This window comes from Lemur catta, chromosome 6, assembly GCF_020740605.2.
Source record: "Lemur catta isolate mLemCat1 chromosome 6, mLemCat1.pri, whole genome shotgun sequence".
Taxonomy (NCBI): domain Eukaryota; kingdom Metazoa; phylum Chordata; class Mammalia; order Primates; family Lemuridae; genus Lemur; species Lemur catta.
Genome location: NC_059133.1, coordinates 47,091,721 through 47,116,189, shown reverse-complemented (window position 1 = coordinate 47,116,189; position 24,469 = coordinate 47,091,721). Strand labels below are relative to the sequence as shown.

At 38.3% G+C, this 24,469-nt stretch overlaps 1 protein-coding gene across 1 annotated transcript in view; it reads right to left on the bottom strand.

The window, feature by feature from the left end:
• Positions 1-510: 510 nt before the first annotated feature.
• The window catches only part of WIF1 (WNT inhibitory factor 1), a 64,688-nt gene continuing 40,729 nt past the window's right edge, over positions 511-24,469 (bottom strand). The window contains exons 4-10 of the mRNA XM_045553435.1: positions 15,740-15,880; positions 14,695-14,790; positions 13,619-13,714; positions 9,704-9,799; positions 5,019-5,114; positions 4,406-4,501; positions 511-1,364 (exon numbers count right to left, since the gene is read on the bottom strand). Of these exons, the coding sequence (XP_045409391.1) occupies positions 1,240-1,364; positions 4,406-4,501; positions 5,019-5,114; positions 9,704-9,799; positions 13,619-13,714; positions 14,695-14,790; positions 15,740-15,880 (746 nt within the window). The 3' untranslated portion in view covers positions 511-1,239. The remainder of the gene's footprint in view (positions 1,365-4,405; positions 4,502-5,018; positions 5,115-9,703; positions 9,800-13,618; positions 13,715-14,694; positions 14,791-15,739; positions 15,881-24,469) is intronic.

The window sequence follows — 24,469 nt, the reverse complement described above, 5'->3', positions numbered from 1 at the left end:
TTTAAACTTTCCTATAAAACCTTTCAACTCGTGACAGGCTCCCGAACACCTCCAGCTTTATTGGTGTGTCTTCCTGAGTCGATCCTCCTATTTGTGTTTCAACAAACCTTTATAAAAATCATTTCTGTCTCAACAGCCTCAATTTCAGCCAACAAATGCATGGCAGCACTTTTCATTTGTGACATTCTGACACCTTTAGAAAGTTTTAGAAAGCCTTCCACTAATAGGATATTTAACATACGCTTGCTAGAGAGGACTTCTTCAGAGAAATGACAACTGAGACCTGACTTATGTAGGAGTGTTGTAGGCAGAGATGAAAACAGGGTGTCGTGTGGCACAGGGCAGTATGGTCAGCAAGCTGGGCGCAGGGACGAGCCTGGGAGGCTAATGCAGGTTCAGAGAATGGAATATCTTATCTTTTTTGCAGTACTGCAAAGTATTAACTACCACTGAATTGCAACTAACTTATTTCCATAAGACAACACATGCAAAGACTACTCCATGCAACACTCAGAAAACTAAAGCAGCACCTTTATTTTTATACATACAAACAGTATAAAATGTTCATTATGTAAGAACTGTGTTTTGTTTACAATATATTATATTGCTTCAAGCCAATGCAAAAAGTTCATACATTATATTCCCTATTTCATTGTGTTTACAATATATTATATTGTTTAAATGCCACTACGACAGTGTAATTTTTTTTTTAATACTGAATTCTCTGGAAGAATGGTAAGGTCAAAATATATTGTACTGAGAGTGTAAAAATAAGGGCAATTAAAAAATGTGACAAACATCTAAATATATGACGATTAAATTTGAAATGCTGTAACTTTAACACTATTAACGGCTTCATCCAAACCCTTGTGATTTATGCATTTTTGCCCAATTTAACCTCTCTAATGTTCCCCAGCCCCTCAACACCATGAATGCGTTGTAATTTTGAAAATATCTGCCAACTACACACTGAAAAGACAAATTTTTAACCTGATCAACTGACATCATATAAAATCTGTCCCAAAGCACTGAAACAAGAAAATCTATACCATCATGCTACAGACGTACTTAGAAAACTTAAAAGGAAGAGTAAATATCAGCTCAGTGATTTATAATGAAGCTAATAAAATTCAGGCCAGTATTCTTAAGTGTAATGAACATTATTTGAACATTCAACACATGAAAGGTTAACAAAGGCTATGAACTTGGTGTAACTTAAAACGTTTCAGATGTCGGAGTTCACCAGATGTAATTGGATTCAGGTGGGTCCTGCCGCGCCTCCTCAGCCTTTTTAAGTGAAGGCGTGTGCTGCCTGAGCCGGGCGCCTGCTGGCCTCAGGGCATGCATGAGGCTGGCTCCGTACCCTACAAAATTATTCACAGCTTACAAGAAAAGAAACTACAAAAACAGGCTCTTCAGATTCATTATTAACCATTCAAATGAAATCCATTTTGCCTTTTCAACCCGGACTGAAAGACCATAGTGACCACAAAAAGCTACCCGAATGAAAAGCTGTTATGGGATCAAGATCTCTGTTAAAAGAAACTCATTTTACTAACTCCATCAAATCTGGCTTCCATCGGATTTCTCACTCACTGTATATTTTGGCCATGCAGAAACTCCTGATGCAAAGTTTGGATGAATATGATTGAATGGAAGGATATTCTCCACCCAAGAGCTGGGAAGGATCTAGCACTGAAGTGTCGAACGTTTCTTCAGAGGGTCTGGTCATGGATCCTTTTCACTGCATTGCAAAACCAGCCTCCCTCACGTCGATCCAGTTCAACATCACAACCACTCCATATATAAAGATCATAAAGATCACAGGATCAGGTGTGGCTAGTGCACTTACACAAAATAGGAATTTTGTAAGAATTAAGGACTTCCATGATACGTGTTAGAGACCTACTGACTCTTTATCAGTGGGGATGTGAGCATCTATCTCCTTCTAAGTGGAATGTAACACGACCTCCTACCAGTGAACTTAGAGAGATGCTTGGGGCAGCGATTCATTTCTGATTTTCTAAAACTGATCTAAGGCAGCAAATTGCATTTTAAAAATCTGCCTTCATCTCCCTGTGCATCAGAGTCAAGTTCGGCACTCGTTTGTTCCTTGTGGTTCTAAAATGCAAGCGTGCTGTTATACAGCTACTGAGAACAGAATACTTTTTTCCCCTGAATGTGTTTCTTTGAACTGTCAGTATGTAGGCTAGTAGCTCACGGAGTGGTCAAAAACTGAGCCAACAGTGTGCTGGAATAAATCCCTACCATGCTGCTTGGCCCGCCACCCATGAAGCCCACACCTCCCTGCTGGCGAGGATGAGCCTCTGCAGGGACATTTGTCCCCAGTATCCTCCTCCCCACCATGATGCCTGGGTGCCTGGGACCTGGCAACATGTTCTCCCAACTGTTCTTAGCAGAAGTCTGTGCCTCAGAGCTTCCTTGTCACCTCCCTCCAATCAAAATAAACCCTATTCGTTCAGCTTGATTCTCTTAGCTAATACAAAATGGCTGGGTGGCCTCTCCTGTGAACAAGGCTGCACTTTAATCCAGCACCAGGGCATCTTGGCATGCAATGCCTTGATCGGAAGGAGGAGCAGTGACGGCAGAGGCTTTCCAGCAGCATGCTCCACCAGTGGGGGACTATTTGGAGGCTGGCAGACCTGTCGAAAGTGCTCATCTCTACCACACACACGAGGCCCCTAACTTGCCTCTTGGAAGAGTGACGGGGTGCTCAGAGGGAACACTTCCCCCAGCCCCCATCACTCTTGGGGATCACCAGGTCCCAGATGTGAGTCCCAGCAGACCTTGGTAACTTGAGTCTTGGAATGTGTGGTCTGACTTGAGGTCATCCCCATGCCCCAGGACTTCTGGAAAGTTACTTTGATTCTGGGACAAGACATGGGGTCTATATCCAGTTGAGGGGGGGAAAGGGGTTTGGTTTACTCTTTTCCAAAATGGCTCTAGAAATGGTGTTCTCTATAGGTCTTTTAGTCCAAAGAAGATCTCCCCATAAGTATGTCCTAGCGGGGATACCATTCAACCAGTATTACCATGGTGTGAAGAGCTATTTTCTAGAGGAGTTGCTCTTATTAAACTGTGCCTACCTGAAGCCAGTTTAATCAATCATCCAGTTAATTCAGTGGGTGAAAGAGAATCAAATCAATGGCTTAGTGAAGCCTGGACCAGACATGAACCTACTTTAAGTAAACAAAGATGTACGCCTACATAGAAATTAGACATGTGTAAATACTATAAAATATAAAAAAAATATAAGTTGGAAAGACTGTAATAAACCAATATTAAAATTTATGTGTTAAATATGTGTATATATAACATTTTAAAAATATTTAAAAACTAGTATTTTCCTTCAGTGATAATTTCCACATTCACTGGGTTGCATATACTATCCTTTGGGGATGACTCATCTAGAAAAACATCTGATGGGTGATTTGATCAATTTGTATCCATTATTTTATGGACATAATATGATAGACACAATTTGGAATTGCGTTAGTGAAAAGTATTGTACGACTGAAGTCTTCCTTTCTTCAAAGTAAAGTGGTCAGTGGGCCCACGCTTAGAAGACCAAGTTCTAGCTGGCAGATTCACTAAAACTGCATTGTTTTATTCATTTGCTAATTGACTGTCTCTCCCATTAGAACCTGCACTCCACGAGGCAGGATCTTTTCTATCTGTGTACTGGTGTGTCCCCAATGCTTGGCTTTGTGCTTAGCATAGAGGAGACACCAATTAATGCTGAATCAATTTAGCAAGTTTAATTTGGTGTATAAAAAGGCCAGTGGTTTAACTACATAGTTAGCCCACTTTTGGTAGTCAGTAAATTTGAAAAAGATGCAATTCCATTCTAACATCTCTCCCATAGAGGGCTTCATAAACCTTTTCTTTCCCTCAAAAGAAGTCATTTAAAACTTACGATGACTGATACAATTTATAGGTTTTAAAAAGCAAAACTCTTCATGTTTTATATGCTAGTTGATAAATCTTGAATTATAAAATCAGAGGCAAGTAGATACTGATTCAACATTTGATTTAAAATCTTACCTTCACTTGCCATTTCTTTCATAGCTAACATACTGTATTTCCCCAAACCAACCTGTATTACTAATTTGACCTAGAAAATACTTGTGGTGATATTTTTTTAGAGATGTGGTGATATTTTACAGATGTGGTGATGTTTTACAATGATGCATTACTCTTTACACTCTAATGCCTAAACCCCAAAGGTAGAGAGGGGCAGGGGAGTGTGGGGGAGAAGAGGCAAAGAAGGAGAAGTTGCTGTTAATGAAATGGAGAGCAGGGCTGAGTTGTGGGTTATCTATTAGCCTTTGGAGCCAAGAAACAGACGCAGAGAGGCTGGCTCCCCGGCTGGGCTCCCACTTACTTTTATTGCAGTGTCTTCCATGCCAGCCTTCCTGACACTGGCATTTGCTGGGTTCATGGCAGGTTCCGTGTGCACCGCAGCCAGGCTCGCAGACAGCTAGAATCAAAGGAGGTAAAAAGAATATTTCCTGAGCTTTCATTTTTCTACAGAATTACATAGCTGCTTTTCTTGCCATTCTTTAGAATGTGTTAGTTTTGGCTTCATCCCCTGATTTTTTTTTTTTTTCCCCTAAGTCAATCTCCAGCTGTAAGTCAATTTTGGAATTTTTGAAAAAGTCCTGAGAGTGATCTCAAGCTAAGCGTGATATTTCTCATTCACAAAAGATGTTCAGTAGGATTTTGAAACTGCCGGGCAATGGAAATTTATTTTCCTTAAGGAAACCTCTAATAGTTAAAACATTCAGTTGCATGCGTTGAGTGTGTGTAAATTTTTTTCACATGCATGGATTTCATGCAACGCCTTTGGTCTACATAAAGGAAGCATACGTGTCAGTGAAGAAAGGTTAACCCTGATGCATAGGTAACGTGCAGTAGGCACAGAAGTTATGAGTAAGAGACTACTGCTAGCTTAACTATCCCTCAACCCTGATTGATTATGTGTATGGGGTACTTACGCTTTGAGCAGAGGTCTCCCTGGTAACCTTTGGAGCACTTACATTTGCTTTTACCAATGCATTTACCTCCATTTCGACAGGGTTGTGGGCATTTGCCTGCAAAAGAGAAGAATGCAAATGAGCAAGGAACGCTGGGGCTCATTCAGCGGTAATTACATTTTTCAAAGGAATTATAAGGCCTTGAGAGGATAAATGCTGTAGAATAGCAATTATTTCCACTTATTTCACATCTACTCCGGCTTTTATATCTTTCAAGTTTTGTTTTTGGGACAGGCTAATACTTTTATTTATGATTCTTTATATATGTCTTTTTCCACAATAAATGTGTTGCCAAAGTGCTGTATTTATGCTATTTTTTAATAAACAGAGTAACTGACTCATAAATACTTATAATTTAAGATATACCTTACTAAAAATTAAGATATGAATGATCCTCTAAATTGGTGGTCCCCAACCTTTTTGGCACCAGGGACCGTTTTCATGAAAGACAATTTTTCCACGGACCAGGGGGTAGGGAGGGGATGGTTTCAGGATGATTCAAGTGCATTATGTTTATTGTGCACTTTATTTCCATTATTATTACATTGTAATATATAATGAGATAATTATACAACTCACCACAGGTTGGGGATCTCTGCTAACTGATCTTTTCTCTGAGTTCTGATTTTTGAATGTCACTTTTTCTGAAAGCAGGTCTATACCTGTACCTGATGACTTAAGTCTTAGCTTAGAATTCTCCAGAAAGCAGGACTTGCTTACAGGTAGTTTATTTGGGGAGGTGATCCTAGGAAACAAGAATGGGATGGTGGAATGGGAAGACTGAAAGAGCGAAGAAGGGAAAGGCTACACAAAAGTGTGTTGTGAGTCAGTCACCACTCTGGGCAACTGGGCTCTGTCCTGCCGGGTCTTTCCAAGGACCCATACGGACTGCACCTTAGAGCTGTCTGGAAGAAGGCAAAGGGGAGCATTTATTCATCAGCATCTGTCTCCCACTGGTCAAGGGATGCCCTGTGGGCTAACTTCCTCATGCTTCCATGTTGTGAGTGAGATGTAGCATGCGCTTGATCAGGATTCAGAGAAGTCTCTGGGTGGAAAGCAAAGGTGTGGAGCTGCTAAGTGAGATGTGGTCTGTTTACACCTGTGCAAAAGAGGCTGCTGTAGCAATGGCTGGAGTGAAAGGCTGGCTGAGAGGATATGACGCAGGGCACAAAAGGTGCGAGATACCACAGCTGTGCATTTCCTGGAATGTCTTAGACCCTATTGATACATCTTTCTTTTATCTCTTTGGGCAAAATGAGTATTGCTAATGTTTTCCACAGATCTTTGAATCACAGAAATTTAGAGCTGGAATAGGGCCTTAGATGTAAATAGTACATAATAATTTTCTCCCTTTTTATTCCAGAGGCGATTTATCCTCATACTGTGATCTAGAATTTGCCATCCTAAGGCTGAAATTTTGGAAGAAAACATACTGTTCACCCAGAACTGAAACCACATCCTGTGATGGGCATAATGATGTTCCAACAAGAGCAAATGGCCATTAGATTTTGGTAGTGAAGGAGTTTGAACTGTTTTTGTTGTTATTCTTTTTTTTTTTCACTTTAGCAGAACACTCATGACAAAGTCCTCTGGGTACTTGAGAAAAGGTAATGAAATCTTATCCTGAACCAACCCCCATTCCATTCTCAAGCCCTTCTTTTTATAAAAACTCTCCTTTAAAAAAAAAAAGCCATAGAAAGTTTTTTTTTTTTTTTTTTAGAAACAAGGTCTCTGTCACCCAGGCTGGAGTGCAGTGGCAGGGGCACAATCCTAGCTCGGTGCAGCCTGGAACTCCTGGGCTCAAGTGATCCTCCCACCTCAGCCTCCCAGAGTGCTGGGACTACAGGTAAGCCACTGTGTCAAGCCCCAAAGAAAGCTTTGAAAACAGTAAAGTATCATATATTTTACAGACAAGAACTATTCTTGACAAACATGAAGTAAATTGCATATGAAAATCATTTTACTAAGAACACTTTCTTTTTTTACTTACCTAAAAACAAGTTCTTCATATATAAATAGACAAAAGCAACATTTAGTTATTGTGGAGACAATATAGACATAACAATATTGAGATGTTAGGGTCTCTCACAAACCTGGGATACCATTAGACTTTGAGGTTTTTCTGAAGCAGGAATGTTCTAGAACAGGTATTAAAATAACCTTAATGATAGAATATCACCTTTTCATTGACCATTAAAAATCCAAAAGGGTCCTTTTTGCTAGGTTTGGATATAAGAATACCGTTTACTATTTAGTTAAGATCTCTGCTCTCACCTAAAGGAAAGGAGTATCTAAATCCAAATTTCCGTTTGCATCAAAGAAACATCTAACTGCAACATATCCACAAAATTGGATCATTTCACAGTACTCTGCAATGCACTGGGTGTTTTCAAGAAAGCAAGATATGAGATGATAATTATATGGCAGAAAAGACAGAGCACTTTTGTATGAAATACTTGGTGAGCCCAAATCTTCCCATGCTGTATGAGGGGTAAATTTGGCAACTGGAGATAACGCAGACAGTGACTGGTAGAGAGAATCTTTTCATTGACTCCACAGGTCTTGTTTTCTTGGCAAGAGGGAAGTGAGGGCCCTTGTTCACCACAGCCAGGAAGGAGGATGTTCTCTCCTGGTTATTGCACAACAGAAACGTGGCTGCAGGAGACATTAGACATCAGAAGGCCACAGCTAGTTCACAGACTACAGGAGCCAAAATTCTTGAAGATCTGATTGTTTTAAAATTCAGAATCCTATAAGTATCTTTAATATTGACTTCCTTTTCCTGAAAATAGTTTGCAAGCAAATTTTGTCCATTGGATTTTGGAAAACTGATTCAGCCTGAGACACTGCATATTTTTACCTAAAGAGACTAAGTATTGCCTGAAAATAAACAAGATTTGACTAAGTTTAAACAGTTAGCATTTTTATTATAACCAGTGGGGAGTGACTGCTAATAGGTACAGGCTTTCTTTTGGGGATGATAAGTTGTTCTGGAATTTGATAGAGGTGACGGCTGTACAACTTTGTGAATATACTGAATGACATACTTTAAAATGTTGAATTATGTGGTATGTGAGTTATACGTTAATTAAAAAATAAGAATACATAATTCAACTACACTTTTTTTGTCTCTATACTTTTAGAGGGACTTTTCACCTCAAGACCCATTTCCATGTTTTCCTGGTAATGTGCTTCCTGTTACAGAAACAGGAAATTTCCTAAAAGGATTTGAATAAAACCTGTGGTAGGGGCGATCAGGGACTTTCAAAGACCCACATTTTTGGTGCAGTTAGAAAAAACAAAACAACAAAAAAAACCAAGAATGAAAAACATTGTCTCTGCCAATGGAAAGTTCATAAACCTAAGGGCATGAAAGGGCATTAAAACAATGAGCCCATGAACAAAGATTCATAAAAATGAACCAATAAGTATGCAAAGTCTGAGGGTAAGTACAGGGAGAGAAGTGAGGGGAGTTAGTTGAGAGATATCTTTATCAGGAAAGGGTAATTAATAAGAATAGAAACCACATCCAGACAATTAATTACATGTCCTATGGAAATTTTCGAGGTATTTCATTGGAACTCTATAAAAAATGGTTACTTCATCTACTACTCATTAAAGTACAGAAACCTACAAATAAATTAGAGGTTGAAAGTTAAAATAAGAACTTAGCATTATTCAATTTTAAACCCACTGCAATTTCAGAAACTATGGCTGTACCAAATGGTGGTGTTTTACAGCTACAATAGCTGGATATGAGAATGCTGACCAAGTTTCCCTCAACATACATCAAGAAAGGCAGGGACATGGCACCCTCAACGGTCATGCTCACATTCCTTTTGCTCCCTCTCAGGCATGCACTTTGGTGCTGCCTGTCTTCTGGGTCACAAAAGAGTCTAGGATGGGGTTGGCTCATTTCTGAGTTTAATAGAGAGGTTACATGACTCACTGAGGGAGACATGGCTGGTAGGTGGCAGCGCCAGGACAAGCAGTTTGGTATATTGACTCCCCAGTGATTACCGCATTCCATCTTACATTTTAACTTTTTTGTATTGAGGCGTAACAAACATATAGTGAGGCATAATGTGCACCAATCTTAAGTTTACATCTGTGTGATTCATTCCTGTTGTTGTGTGTTCTATGAGTTAATTCCCTTTTATTGCTGTGCACCTTTTTCTCCTTTTTCTTGGGTCTATCTTTTTCTCTTAGGTGGGTTATTAGGCTCAGTCTAGTTTAGGATATCTGGCAGTGAGTGGCAGAGAAAAATCCTCTATGCCTACAGGTAGGTGAACAGGGCCCAGCTGTCCCAAAGCTCTGGTCTACATTTCTAGGCTGAAGCTATGGGCCCCACATAATGAGGAGGGGACAAAATTACTAACAAAGAACAACATATCACACCAAATAATCCAAGCCCAGACATAACTGAGTCAGACGGCATTTGTTCTGAGTCCTCTGAGGTGAACTATGTCACTCTTTGTCCCACCTTTAGCCAAAATAAGTGGCAGTTGAATCAATGGCCTAAGACCTTAGACAAGCTATGCATTCTCTCCAGGCTTTGGATTCCTCCTTGATAAAAGGAAGGGGTTAGATGAGGTTTCTTAGGTCCCCCAAAACCAAAGAGAATTCAGAAAGTCAATAATACTCACTTATTTCACATTGCTCTCCCTCTAGTCCTGGAGGGCAAATACATTTTCCAGGGTAGAAACAGGTCCCTCCGTTAAAGCAGGTGGTCGAGCAGTTTGCTGTTAGAAGGAATAACGAGGGTGTTGCATGAGACAGCAGGTTCAATTGATCAAAAACGTCACTTAAAGTGAGATGCTGTTTCTTTAGCATCTGCTATTGCCCATTTACTTACTTAATAAAGTCATCTGCTTTACAAATACAAAAATTGTAACTAATTGCTTGACCATCTGCAGATTCTAGAACTATCAGGATACCACACACATAACATACTGCCCATTCCTAGGAGTTTACATCTTACTGAAGAAAGGCACAGGGAGTAAAAAAATTATCTTTCTTATTTTCTTATAAGTATCTATGTCCTTAAAAGGAGAAGAATGCTATTAACCCCCCAAAATCGTTTTGGTAAACATCAGGTTGGAGGATAAAGGAAGAGTGAAGAGCAGAAGACTTATTTTGGAACAGATAAAATGGAGAGAAGCCACAAATATCAGGATCTGACAAAGGAGAAAGCAAATTTCTTCCAGAATCAGATGAACAGAGATTCATCTTACCTAGTGGGATTTTTAAAAGATACACTTTTATGGCATTTGGAGAAAGGAGTAATTATGTTCGGAAAAATGACTGACTGTGGGGCCTCATGAGATCCCACTGGTACGGAGGTGGCGGCAGCAGGAGCCGGAGGGATGGTGAAGTTGGATGTATTAACTAGGAAGTAATCATACTGTTTGCAATTCATCCTACACCCTCTCTTGGTGTCAATTTCTGCAATGTCACTGCTCACTGCCACCTAAAATAGAGGGAAGACAGAGAAATGGGGACAGGGGAGAGGAATTGTCTAAAAATAGACAAGTTGGCTCATTCTGTAAAGGAAATTAAGCTTAGAGCTTGGGTTTTTAGCAATTCCAGTTATATGACCTATTTGTTCTCATCCCACATAAAACAGGCCAAAATTGGCTATAGATGAACAAAAGCTAAAGTAAGCTTCCAGCAGGAAAATCAGAAAGGAAATCCAAAAGTTGTAAGTGTGTGCTTTCTTTGTGGAAAAAAAGGCCAAGTAAAATGGTCTGTGAATATCATGCTTCTTAAACGATAAACTTTGTGTTTAAAAACACAAGTATCTCCCAGCTTAAGGCAATGCTGTACTCGCTTTGGTAAAATCAAGCTTCTTGTAAAGGGAGCAGCAGCATTTCAGTGTAGGACCTAGGGTTTAGGAGAACCAGCCCTCGGGCCTTCTCTTTGCTGCTTGCTGCTAGTATTGCTAGGGCTGGAGAGTTGTTTGTGTGTGTCCTGTCTCCCCACTTGTCCTGTTTCTCCTGGGGATAAGAGGAGATGACAAAATGTTTGGATCAGTGCCCACTTGGCCTGTGCCCTGTGGGCCCTGTCCCTTATTGATGTGTAGAATGCAATGAACCTGATAGCTTAATTGAAAGTTATAGAATTTGACAACACTGGTTATATAATTTGGCCACACTCTTAGTTCTCATTTAATATTCTACTGTCCTGACCAAGCTTCTCTACGTTTCTGTTGTGTAATGATTCTTAACTAGAGAAATGATCCAGAAACTCTAAGTGTCTCTCCCTAGGGCTGAGGGTATACTGCCAACGCTCAACAGCTCAGTTCCTAGAGTTCGGGACACATGTCCCAAGGGCCAATGAAAGTTATTCTTTAATATTTGTTCCAATATATAGTGCTAAGGTCCAGCTCATGCCAGGAATTAAACCATTTTTCAGAAGCTCCATAGTCCCTCTTGGATACTAAAAACATCTTTTTGTTGAGGTAGTAAAAAATATTATTTCTAAATGTTCCCAGATTCTCTAGTGAGACCAAGTGGAATTTCAAAAGACCTTCCCAATGAATTTTTTAAAAAATTAGTAGTAGGAAGATCTTTCTTTTGAAAGATAAAATATTACAAAATGTAAAGTGTTCTGGAATAGAGATAGATCCCTTCAGTCGTGACCATGCAGCGTTTGTGCCACCAAAACACTAGAAAACCACTGCAACTGACACTTCAATGTGCAAACGACATCACTAACGGCGACGTGTACATAAGGGGGCCTCACAAACGATCTCTTTAAACCTGTGAATACATGAGTTCTTCACCCAAAATAAAGCTTTATTTTTTATAGTTTTGAGACAATATGATTTTAATTCCACTGCAAGAAATGCCCAGTTCTGAAATCGCAGACATGCCGAATGCTGAATTTAGACAAATAAATGGATTCACAATAAAGAATTTTACTCACTGGCTGTTAATTGTTATCAATGTCATTACGACATTCTATGAATACGCGTTTTAAAAATGGTTTTAAGTCAATGCTATAGTTTTCAAAGACCACATTAAAGAAAAGGTGGAAATGCATTCTCACATTATCTCAATGTCTCTATCACTGATAGCTCAGAGGTGACGAACAGGAAGATCAAAACTTAATTCCAAGTTTAGAGATGGAAAAAGCATGACCCACATGCTTCCTTTGAACTGCCTAAAAAAACAAAAAACGAAAAAAAAAAAAGAAAAAAAAAAGAGAAAAGAGAGGAAAGAAAAAGCATGACTCATAGAGAAATTATCTGCCAGATCCAGAGTCATTCTCGAGGAACTGAGACCTGAATGAGGTAGCCTGGGTGGCAACATGGTACCATGGAAGATGTGAATTTGGGTCAAGCTACTCAAGTTCTATAGGCCTCATTTTGCTAATCTGGCAATGAGATGGGTAATACTTTACATATCTCAGAAAGTTGTGGAGAGTAAAATCACAATTGCATGAAAGTACTTTGTGTGTCATAAAATAGCAGACAACCATAAGTTATTATTCTGACTCATGCTGAGGGCTCTTTCCTCTATTTAAAACAAAACAAAAACAAAACCGCTCATTGCAATCTTACTTGATACTGAGTGATCACTAAAGAGATAGTTCTCAAAAATAAAATTTATCATTCTATTTCAATGCATATATTTATTAACAAATAACAATGTTCTAGTCATGCAATTAGCATTTTGGACACAAGGATAACTTCATTAAATATATATATGTTGCAGGGATATTCTTTCATATTTTTCCACTTAAAAGATGCAAACTGGGCAAAATAGACAGGTATCTTGCAAAGAGTATGAATCATTCAGTAATACTTTAGCGCCAAGTTTGAATCACTAAAATCTGGCTATATTGCTGCAATGTTAAGAAGGACGAACTTGATTTCTCAGGGATGTGGTCTGTAAGCAGAGTATTGAATTGGAAGTCAGTAAACTTGTAGGTCAGGCAATTTAGAGCAGATTGTTTAATTTTAGCCTTAGAAGCTCACCCACAAAACTGATATAGGGCATACCAAAATTCTATGTGTTAATCACAAAAATTCATGTTCCCTTCCCATAACATGAATAGTCAGTGGGAGACAGCTGTCCATTCAGGGACAACATTTCTTCTGCCTCCATCCAGCTAGAACCATGAAGCTAATTCCTACCCATGGAATAGATGTGGACGTTTTGTGGGTCACTTCTGGGCCAGGGATTCTTTGACTTTTATTTTCAGCAGTTTCTGTTCTAATCTTTCTCTGCTTATTGGCAGGACCTAGATAGCTCCAAAGCTCTAGGCAGGACCACAGATGGACGGTGCCTGGGCCCCTGAGTCACTGCATGGAGAAGAACTGCCCTGCTCACTGACCAGGTATTCCTGCACTGAAGCATTCTGTGAGTTAAAATAAACATTTGCTGTGTTGAGCTACCCTAAAATTGGGTTTAGGTGGTTATAGCAGCCATCTTTATCCTAAGTGATACACCTTATTTACACAGCTATTATAAAAAGTGATAATCTATTAAGTATACTTATTCTAATCAAACATTTTAAACAGAAAAAGAACTTTGTTTTTAAAAAGAAACTGTTACCTTTGTCACAGTTGACTCCATAGAATCCAGGAGGGCAGATGCAGAAACCAGGAGTCACACAAAGTCCACCATTCATACATCGCGGTGTGCAAAGGGCTTATGGGGAGAGAGGGAACCCTGATTAAGGCCACAGTGGATTTCGGAGCAGGACCATTTTGAAATGTCAGTAATAGAACAGGTCTACATTTTCAAGCTTTGTGGTTGACTTTAAAATGGTCACTCTTCAGAAATACAAGTTTACTATATAAACATTATTCTGTGATATTTTTCAACTTCTCAGTCAAGTTCTTAGAAAAGACTTTTGAATTTGTTCCATTTGAATGCCTGATTAATTTTTTCCCAGAATCATTTTGACTAAGATGTGATCTTCTTAAAACTAAATATTTCCTCTCTCTGCTCTATTTCCTTCATCTTCCAATTCCAAGATCAGTGCAATAAAGAAAAATTTTTAAATATTCTTATTTCTTAAAGATGAAAAATATTTTGCTTACTCTGGTCAAATAAGCTCCTAGTATTCAAGCATCTTATGATAAATACCCATTTTCTTGCTTATCTCTTTTTTCATAAAATTTTCTTAAAAGTAATTTCCCTGAAATAGGTGTACATACTAAACAAATGATGTTTATCCTTTTTTTTTTGCCCTATCATAACTTCATAACTCAGATGTAGTCTTAATTGTGAATGAAGACTTTTCGTTGGAATGATTTCAAATCAATGGTGATAACTAGCTTTTTAAACTCAACTTAAGCAGAGGAAAAAACCCACAAAATTTTCGTAAAATTATGCCAAAGTACAGCACATGTAATAGTGGAGTGGGGTGTGAGGAATGGCCACAAAAGTAGAGACATTGCACCAAAGTTCTCTGCCCCTGTCACCACAATTGGATTTAACAGAAAACTACTCCTAGAAGAAATACTTTCAATAGCACTTCTGTGGCTTTTTAAAAAGTTTCTCCAATCCCTATAATGGGACCAGAAAAATAATTTCAGGTGTTAAAAAGTCACGTGGGGCTCCTGTGGGACGTCCACGTTCATCAGGAAGCGGCAAGAGAAGTCAGCGCTCTGTTCTTTCTTTACCTTTCTCACAGTGAGGGCCGAAGAATCCATCAGGACACTCGCAGACACGTCTTTCATTACAAAAGCCTCCGTTTCGGCACCCTCCTGGGCACTCAGCTTCACCAAAGAGAAACAAGGCTTATATGGACACCCTTGAAATCACGGTGGGTGAATTACAGCCAGCATGAGACATGAGTGGTCATTTTTATTCCAGTCCTCCAATTATCGTAATTGATTGAATACCTATACTTTGACCTCATTCTCTCTATACCTCTTGGATTTCAGTAAATCTTCTTCAAAGCATGATTTTGCCTCTCTCTATCCTATTTCCAACAGTAGGGGGCTCATGCCAGAAGGTAAAGCAAGTTTTATTCTGCCTTCATTCCCACCTATCCATCTACTATACGTTGTTAAATTCCCACTGGAATAGAGTGAATGATACTGCCTTCAATATTCACATTCAGAGGGTGGGATGACTTTTTAGTATACCTTTAGAGTATCAAAAGGCTCCAGAGCTTAAACGTTGTGCTGGAGAAGCTTGCATGGAGACAAGAAAGGAGTAGGGCTTCATGCCCACATGGGCATTGGGGTGTGGTGGGGAAGTGCTGAAGCCTTGGCCTGGTAGAGATCCCTGGCATGACGGTGGCACCCTGTCCTCCCTGGATGTGAGCAGCACTAAGCTGCTGGCAGAGGGTATGTGTAGTGTTGCCTCTGACAGCTGGGAAAAGCTGGTAATGACTGGCAACCTTGCTATGCGGAACCAGAGCAAGAAAAGGGGACATTCATGACCACAGGTGAGAACTGACCACTGGGGACTCCAAAGATTGTGCTGCAGGAGTGAAAAGCAAGGAAGAAGAGAGAGTGTTTACAAGGGGCGTTGGAGTTCCCAAAATTGTAAGTGGAGTCAAAGCCAGAGAAAACTTGTCTTAGCACTGTTACTGAATCCTGTGTTTACCACCCCTCCTCCTGTTGGTGTGGTTATACAGCGATTATTCCAACAACTATTTTGCCCAAATCACACCCAGAAGCATTATGAGCTTTTTCTTGAATCACTACCAATGCTTACCTTGTTGACATGTTTTAAAGAAGATAGCATTTTGAGGTGTCTGGAGGATGGTGTTGCCTTCAGAATTCATTACAATCACATTCACTTCAAAGGCTGCCACCCCATCTTGTTTTCCAAGACATGGGAAACCAACTTGAACAACTAAAAGAAAAAGAGAGAAAGGATAGAGAAAGAGTTTATCTAGTTGAACCCAGTTTTACAGAAATGTTGAGAGGAAAGACAAAGAACAGAGCAAAAATGTTAACATTGCATTGACTTTCTCATATCCCCACTGGATTATGAACTGTATTTTGATTGTTAGGACATTCTTCACGGAACTTGTGTATCACGCTGGGTGGAGAAGGAATGAATGATGGCCATTAATTTGTACGTCACTAATATGGAATTGGGAATATTTTGTTCATAGTTTGAGCTTGTACTATCTTGAAAAAAATATTTTCTCTGGAAATTGAAGATACAAAAAGTAAGCATAGCTTGATTAATGAGGGGAAGAAACTTTGTGGGCACCTTCACCAGCTTCCATACGATCCCAAAAGAGCTAGAAATCAATATATCATAATCCATTAAATAAAGTCCTATGAGCAATACCCCACTGGTTATTTTTACTCTGTGTACTTGAAAGTGAAAAAATATCTTCTTTGAAAATATTTTAAAACTCTGACTATACTCCAATCATTGGACTGAATTAATGAAGTTAATAATTTTTCAGGCTATTGTTCATACAAAGAAGTGTCTGTACTTTGGGGATCTAGAAGAGAGTTTGGCATGATGAAATAATCATGATGAAATAAACCTAATGGTTTAGGTTCCTAAAGAGAAGCCACTTCTTTCTTTTGAGTCCAATGATGACTTGGTGTGCGCAGGTGTTGACAATGAATCCACAAAGCAGGGACTGGGACAGCAATTGCTGTACAAATAGAGCAAGGAAGCTGCCTATTGTGGAATACTCACAGGTCATTGGGTGGAACTGGGGTAAGACAGATGTGACTATTGGCTGAGAGATTGATTATGTAAATTTCCAAGACCCACTGGATGATCATAACATATCTACTGGGAAAGAATAATCTAACTGATCCACTAGACTGTAGGTTTTCTTTACAAATACAAAGAGATATTGCCGATAGGTATACATGTGACATTTTGCTTCATTTTATTTCTGTATAGCAGGTTATGGTTACTGCCAAGCTTGGGAAAATCATATCAAGCCAAGACACATCCTTTCTCCTTGGAGTGTTTATTAACTTTCTCCCTAGGTTTATGAGAAGAAATGAAGTGGAAATCAGTCTGCATTGCATACAAGCTGGTCATACAATCTTCTTAACATGCTTGGAAACCAAAAACCCCTCTTAAGGCTTTAGCATTGTCAAAATAACATTCTCAAAACAACATAACTTTCCAGTTCCCCTGAATCTTCAGATTTGAGCATTGCAAATAATCAATTATATGATGAAAAGGAAATACAGATCATTTACCAGAAATAAAAACAGCAAGAAAACCAAGATTACATCTAAAATTCCAAAGTAAAATTGTCCCCATTGAAAAACCTGGCTTAATGAAATCCTATACATAAAGATGCCAATTTACAAAACAAAACAAAAATCCATGAGATTTCTATTTCAGAGGGAAGCAAAGGAGTTGACAATTTCTTTAAATTGTTTGCTCTACCAGTGCACTTATACTTTATTCAGTTAGAAAACTTTATTTCCCTTTCTTATGAATATTTTACATGGATAGATGGGCCAATAATTACTCTGAGGCACAAAAAAATGAAAGAACCTGAAAGGACACCTAAAGGTATAACTTTTAGAATCTTCCTCATCACATGCCATAATCCAAACTTTATCATGTTCCAAGTGTCTTTTTCCAGCACCTTATTCAGCCTCCACTTTGCAGCTCACCTGATTCTTTTAAAAAGGCACTTCAGTTTTATTTTAGCTTCCAGAATCTTGGTACCGAAGAGAAGATGTTTGTAAGTAAACACATCTTCATTTCTGCTCATCAGCACTGTCAAATTTCAAAATGTGTCTTGGACGTGAAATATCATAAAATGTCTCATTAAATGTGCAGGAAATTCAGTTAAGAACAATCATTAGTTTCTCCACTTCTTCAGATGTGCTAAAAACAGACCACTTACACATCTGATTAAATTATGACTACATGTTCACACACTCCAGTTTTCAGTTGTCAAGGGGCACTTCTAGAGGGTTTGGAGTACTCCCACAAAAGTGTGCAGTTTGCTAACATAACTTCAACATCCATGAAAGTAAAGATATACCCATAGAGTTCCTTGGCCTGTGGTGATGCTAAAAAATAAGGCTCTGAACCATCCCAGGGAAAAATATTGAGGACGCAAAATCTAATACAAAGTTCAACAAGGAAAACACATCATAAGTAACTTTCATTAGGGTTTTCAAGGTTAATCTTTCCCTTTAAATGAGTAAATACAAATTTGAGTCCAAATACAAAGGGCTCATCCATTCCATGCAAGCATTATTTGTTGCATGTTTACCATGTGCTAGTTACTGTTCTGAGCACCGGGGATACTTTAGTGAACAAAACAAACAAAAAAACTCCGTCCTTATGGTGCTTATGTTTCAGTGATTTATTCTGAAGATATTTTGCTATAGTTAAATATTTTAATCATTTAAAAATCTAGAAAAATAAACTAGAAATTGACACATGTTTAAAGCCACAGACTTAAGTTAGCATTGAAAGCAGCTGCAGTATTTGTTTTGGATTGGCAACTACTGGATTCTTTGAGTATCTACTTCTATAATCTCTCTCTCTAATTTGCATATATTTTAATTTTTTACGAGGGGTACACAAATGTCACCTGGGAATATTGTCTAATGTTTAAAACAAGCATCACATAGAGAATTGTACTTGCTATGACCCATTGATTTCGGGGTAGCTTAGTTAACTCTCTGGGCCTCAGTTCCCTCATCTGGCCAAGACTAATAATAATACTACCAAGATAATTTTTAGAAAATTGTGTGAAAAGTTCTTTTATTTAAAAGTTTAAAGAAAAGTGTAATGTTGTTAGACACCATCAAAAATGTCTTTCATTTGAAAAAGTCTTATCAAAACATTCACACATACAGCATAGTTACAACAAATTGTGCCAGACGTAAAAGAAATGGTCTTTTACATTTTTGAATAGAAAAACTGCAAGCAATCTTGGCAGATAACAAAAGATGTAGTTTCTTCATTTTTCTTAGTAAACCAGTTGAAATGATATCTCTAAGAATTATTTTACTAATCTAAAATTATATCCAGTTGCTGTTATTAACATGAACTATTTCCCTTCTTTCATCTTTTAAAGATCTAACGCTTTCTAGATTTAAAATTTTTGCTCATTTTATTTATACAGTATAATTCCAACTTGACAAATTTGACTTCAAGTTAAAAATGAACACATTAAAAATTCCTTCAGCCCAGGTGGAAAAGTCTCACCTACACATATCTACCTCTTTTTAAATAGAAGTTATGTAAGTATAGTTATGATCTGAACTTTAAATGATTTGAAAAGAACTAGGAAATAAAGTTTAGAAGTTAAGAGATATCTAGTTTATGGTTTCAATGAATTAATTTTTAACATAAAAGTATAAATTAATGAAAGATGTGATAAATTATACCATTACTCTTGCCCATTTTTAAATTTTAAAATACAAAATGGAAATTTTATTTCCTCTTATGCAAACTCTACTTGTCCTCCTGTTTGCTTATATACATTTTATCTGTAAGACCATTTAGATAATAATAGTAATTATAATTAAACACCCTTTAAAAGCTTAAAAATTAAACACTTTTAAAAATTTTAAAGAATTTTGCTTTTAAAAAAGAAACAGCAAAAGCCGACTTTGTTTAGCCTTGTCTCCAGTAATTGCGTTTTGTACACCCTGTTCTCTGCCCATGCTGTATTTCTCAGTTCCCCAAAGATGTGGTGCATGTCCCCAATGCCCTGACTGTACACTCAGCTGCTCGGAATGCTCTTTCTCCTCTTTTCCATCCAGTGTCCTCCCACTTAACTTTCAAGGCCAAAATTAAATAGTACTTACTCTCTGTAGCCTTCTCTGATATCCCCACCTAAATATTTTCATTTATATATTCCACAAACACCTCTATATGTGATTTCGTTGTTGTATGACAATTTAATTATGGTCTGCATCTTTTGCTAAGGAAAGGCAAGAACCATGTTTCATTTATTTATCTTTTTGCAATCTCATCACTTAGCATATCCTCTGTCACAAACTAGGCACGGCCAGATGCAATATATATTATGGGAGACACACCCATGTACCTTCCCATCCACAGGCACACACTTGTCCATACACGCATGCACACACCTGCACACACACAGAGAGACAGAAACTCACCAGAGACAGTGAGAGATACAGACAAAAAATACTAACAACATGCACTCAGACACGTCCACAAAGAAAAAGAGACATCGAAGGCAGAAAAAGCAGACTCTTTACTTCCAAAAAATAACATACATGTGAAAGTCATGTACTTCTGTAGCAATACACATATGAGTAGAGAGAGAGCCACTTTTACCAAAAGCTAGATGATATTAGGCCAGATGCTGTGTACTCCAATGCCAGTCTAGGTCATATAATCTAAAACGAGGTGAATTATTAAAAAAACAACTCGGGAAAACTGAAGTAGGTTGAACACAACTCACATGGCAGTACATACACACACCCGAGTACAGACGGATGTGCAACTGATTGCACATCAACTAACTCCCTGTAGAAGTCAAGCAAGCTCATTCCTGTTGCATATCTCTTCCACACTGAGATGGGCACGGTGCCCACACAGCCTCAGCCTCGTCACTTGAGTCTGTGCCCTTACAACAGGGAAGAGACGGGAAAGGCTGCGAGAAGAGCTCATCTTCAACACCACGGGATTACAAACTGCTCCGTGTCTAGAAATTACCCACGCAAATATTCGTCAGAGCTTCAAGCGGCCCTGCCAGCCATTCATTCTCTCAGCAAATACTTACCCAGGCACCTACTGTGGGTTTCACGATCTGCTAAAAACTGGGGTCACCAAGAAGATGATCCCTGCAGCATTAGCACCTATTTACAAATTTCTAGACATTGAATTCTTGAAAGTCTTAGTTGAGAAACACTGAATGCTCCTGGGCTTTCATGGTATGACAAAGACAGACTTAAAAGAGGCAAAGTCTTGGCTTTGTGGAAACTGTTTTTTGTTATACAACTCAGTAATTTTACTGAACCACCCTGCAGTTTCTATTTCCTGTTTTTGTTCTCTTCAGATGCCAGAAGGCAGGCACTTCATAACTGTTAAAGATCAAGAGTTTTTTTTTTTTCATGCAATGTTTAGGTATATAGGAGTCTGTGGGATGAAAGAACAGTTTAGCAGCTCCGGGGTACAAAGTAGCCCTGCAGAATAATGAACACTACCTGGATGCTTAGGAGCAAAGACACACTGATTTGGTTACTTTTTAATAATTCAAGTCCTTTACTTCTCCTACTGAGGGGACTGAGCTAATGAGCCTAATGAATAACTGCCCTGCAATGGGCTAAAATTCCCATAAACTTCTTGCACCTGTATTTCTGCAAACAAATCCTACATCTGTTGCCAAAAAACTATGTGTATGTGTGTGTGTGAGAGGGTTGTATGTGCAAAGTGTGTGTAGATGTGTGTGTGCACATGTGTGCACATCACCTGGTCCCAGAAGAAGGTTTGTTCTTTTTCATCTCACCTTGCCCAAAGTGTCACCCACTTTTCCTCTAAGATTCTAAGTTTTTAGAAAATTATGTTCTATCTGAACATGATATATTAAAATATTCTCACATCATATGTTCAAAATATTTACTATTATGTGTCAATATCTTAAGAAGTAGAATTTCAGTAAGATTTTTTTACTAGACACAAAAAATGAAAAAAAACCTGGGAAGATTTAATATGTAAGGGAGAGATTTGTTAAAGGATACAAAATTACAACTAGATAGGATGAATAAATTCCAGTGTTCTATAGCACTGTAGGATGACTATAGTTAACCATAAAATGTTATTAGAAGGAGGATATGTTCCTAACACCTAGAAATGATAAATGTTCGAGCTGCAGGATATGCTAATTACCCTGATCTTATCACTATACATTATATGTATCACAATATCACTATGTACCCCATGAATATGTACAATTATGTGTCAATTAAAATTTTTTTAAATAACAAAAGACTAAAATTTTTTTTAAAAGAGGGCTATGCTATCAAGTATTTCTAAATACTATAAAGTAAAGCTACAACCATTACAATATTAAAATAAACAGTAAGCTCTAAACAAACACAATGTATAGGAATTAATTTCAAAACATAAAAGTAATGGAAAAAAATTGCAAAGGAAAAGATATGTTTGACCACATCGAATTTTAAAACCTCTGTATATTTCCCCCCAAACAAGATAAAATATAAATGATAATTTGAAGATAATATTATAAAAGGTAAATATACTTAATATACATAGCAAGCTTTGTAAATCAATAGGAAGAACACTATTATCTCAATATAAAAATGAGCATGATACACTCTAAAATAAGCCACATCACTCTGGACCTGCAGATTATTAGGAAGCACTACAAGAAGGACAAATTTGTCCCAGAAGGGTGAAGCCCTTAGAGGAGCAGCCTAAGAAAACAGAATATATTCCCACTGTTAACACCACTCTGGAGATTCTTAAGATTCAGAGGTGTTCTTGGAAGCCTGCCTGCTGCCCAGTGTGACTTTAGGGCTAAGAGAGAGTCATCCTATTTCCTTAAAACATATCGTTTACCCAAGTGACATGGTGAATAAATTCTACCACTGGAAATTAAAAAAAAAATGAGGCCAGGCACGGTGGCTCACATCTGAAATCCTAGCACTCTGGGAGGCCGAGGTGGGCAGATTGTTTGAGCTCAGGAGTTCGAGACCAGCCTGAGCAAGAGCGAGACCCCGTCTCTACTAAAAATAGAAAAGAAATTATACGGACAGCTAAAAACATATATATATATAGAAAAAATTAGCCGGGCATGGTGGTACATGCCTGTAGTCCCAGCTACTCGGGAGGCTGAGGCAGGAGGATTGCTTGAGCCCAGGAGTTTGAGGTTGCTGTGAGCTAGGCTGATGCCACGGCACTCACTCTAGCCCGGGCAACAGAGGAAGACTCTGTCTCAAAGAAAAAACAAAAAAAAAATGAACATGATGCACAGACATGTTACATTGTCTAACAGATACAAGCAAGTATGTTCTACCTCAATGAGAATAAAACAAATCAAATCAAAAGAATACAATGAGAAATGACTTTTTGCTTTTTAAGCCAGCAAAGGAGTTAACATGATTAATACCCTATGCTGATGAGATTATAGTAAGCCAGGCTCTCTCCCACACTGGTAGCCAGGGTACAAACGGGTATAATAACCTTCATGGAAAGTAATTTGACATTTTAGCAATTTGTTTTAAGAGGCTTTAAAAAGTTCATAGTTCATATTCTTTGACACAATAATTCCACTTCTAAGAATCTATCTTAACAAAATAATGAGCTAACCACCCAGAGTTTGGTACACACATTAATCAAACAATTACTTTCTGAGTGCCTGCTCTGTGCCAGGCCCTGCGTTGGGAGCCACGGTGAATAAGAAACAGGGCTCCTGCCTTATGGAGGTCACTGTCCACTAGTTTTAAAAGGATGTTTATTGTGATATTTCTATATGCAAACTCGACAAATAATGTCATTAACAAACAATAAGGGAATGGAATAAATTATGATATATTCATAGAATACAATAATATAAAGGCACTAAAAACAACTTCTGGAAAAATCTACAATGACATGGGAAAATGCTTATGTTAAAATGTTAAGAGCAGGCTGAGCGTGGTGGCTCATGCCTGTAATCCTAGCACTCTGGGAAATGGAGGCAGGAGGATCACTTGAGGTCAGGAGTTCAAGCCCAGCGTGAGCAAGAGCGAGACCCCATCTCTACTAAAAATATAAAAATTATCCGGGTGTGGTGGCACATGCCTGTGGTCTCAGCTACTTGGGAGGCTGAGGCAGAAAGATGACTTGAGCCCAGGAGTTTGGGGTTGCAGTGAGCTATGATGATGCCACCACACTCTAACTGGGGTGACAGAGTAAGACACTGTCTCAAAAAAAAAAGTTAAAAGCAAAACAATTATGATGCAAAACCAACATACAATATTGCCACACAAAAAATATATAGTCATAGAAAAAAGGCTAGAAAAAATATATTAGCATGTTAACAAAAGTGATCTCTGTATCTTTCTAAAAGTCGGAAATCCTGGATTCTGGTCTCGACTGACTCTACTACTTATTTGACTTTGGGCAAGTCAGTCAAACCTCATAAGGCTTATTTTTTTAACTTATAAAATGGAGTTGTAATTCTGGCTTTCACTCCCTCCCAGTATTCAACTTAGATAACACATGACTGAGTACTTTACAAGCTGAAAATCTCAAAACAAATACCACATACTATTATTTTCTTAGCAAAGAAGGATGATTAGACCTGGAAGGTAGAACCCCTTCTCCCACTTTTCCATGTCTCTTCTCTCCTTCAAATTCCTATTTAATACAATGTTAATTTTGGGGGGAGTTTTCTTGAGTTAACCCATCTGCCCCCAATCACTTACTTTGAATCTTTGCCAATTTATGTGCACTGTATTAAATGATACCTATTGGCTAGATATATCTCACAAAGTGTGTTTA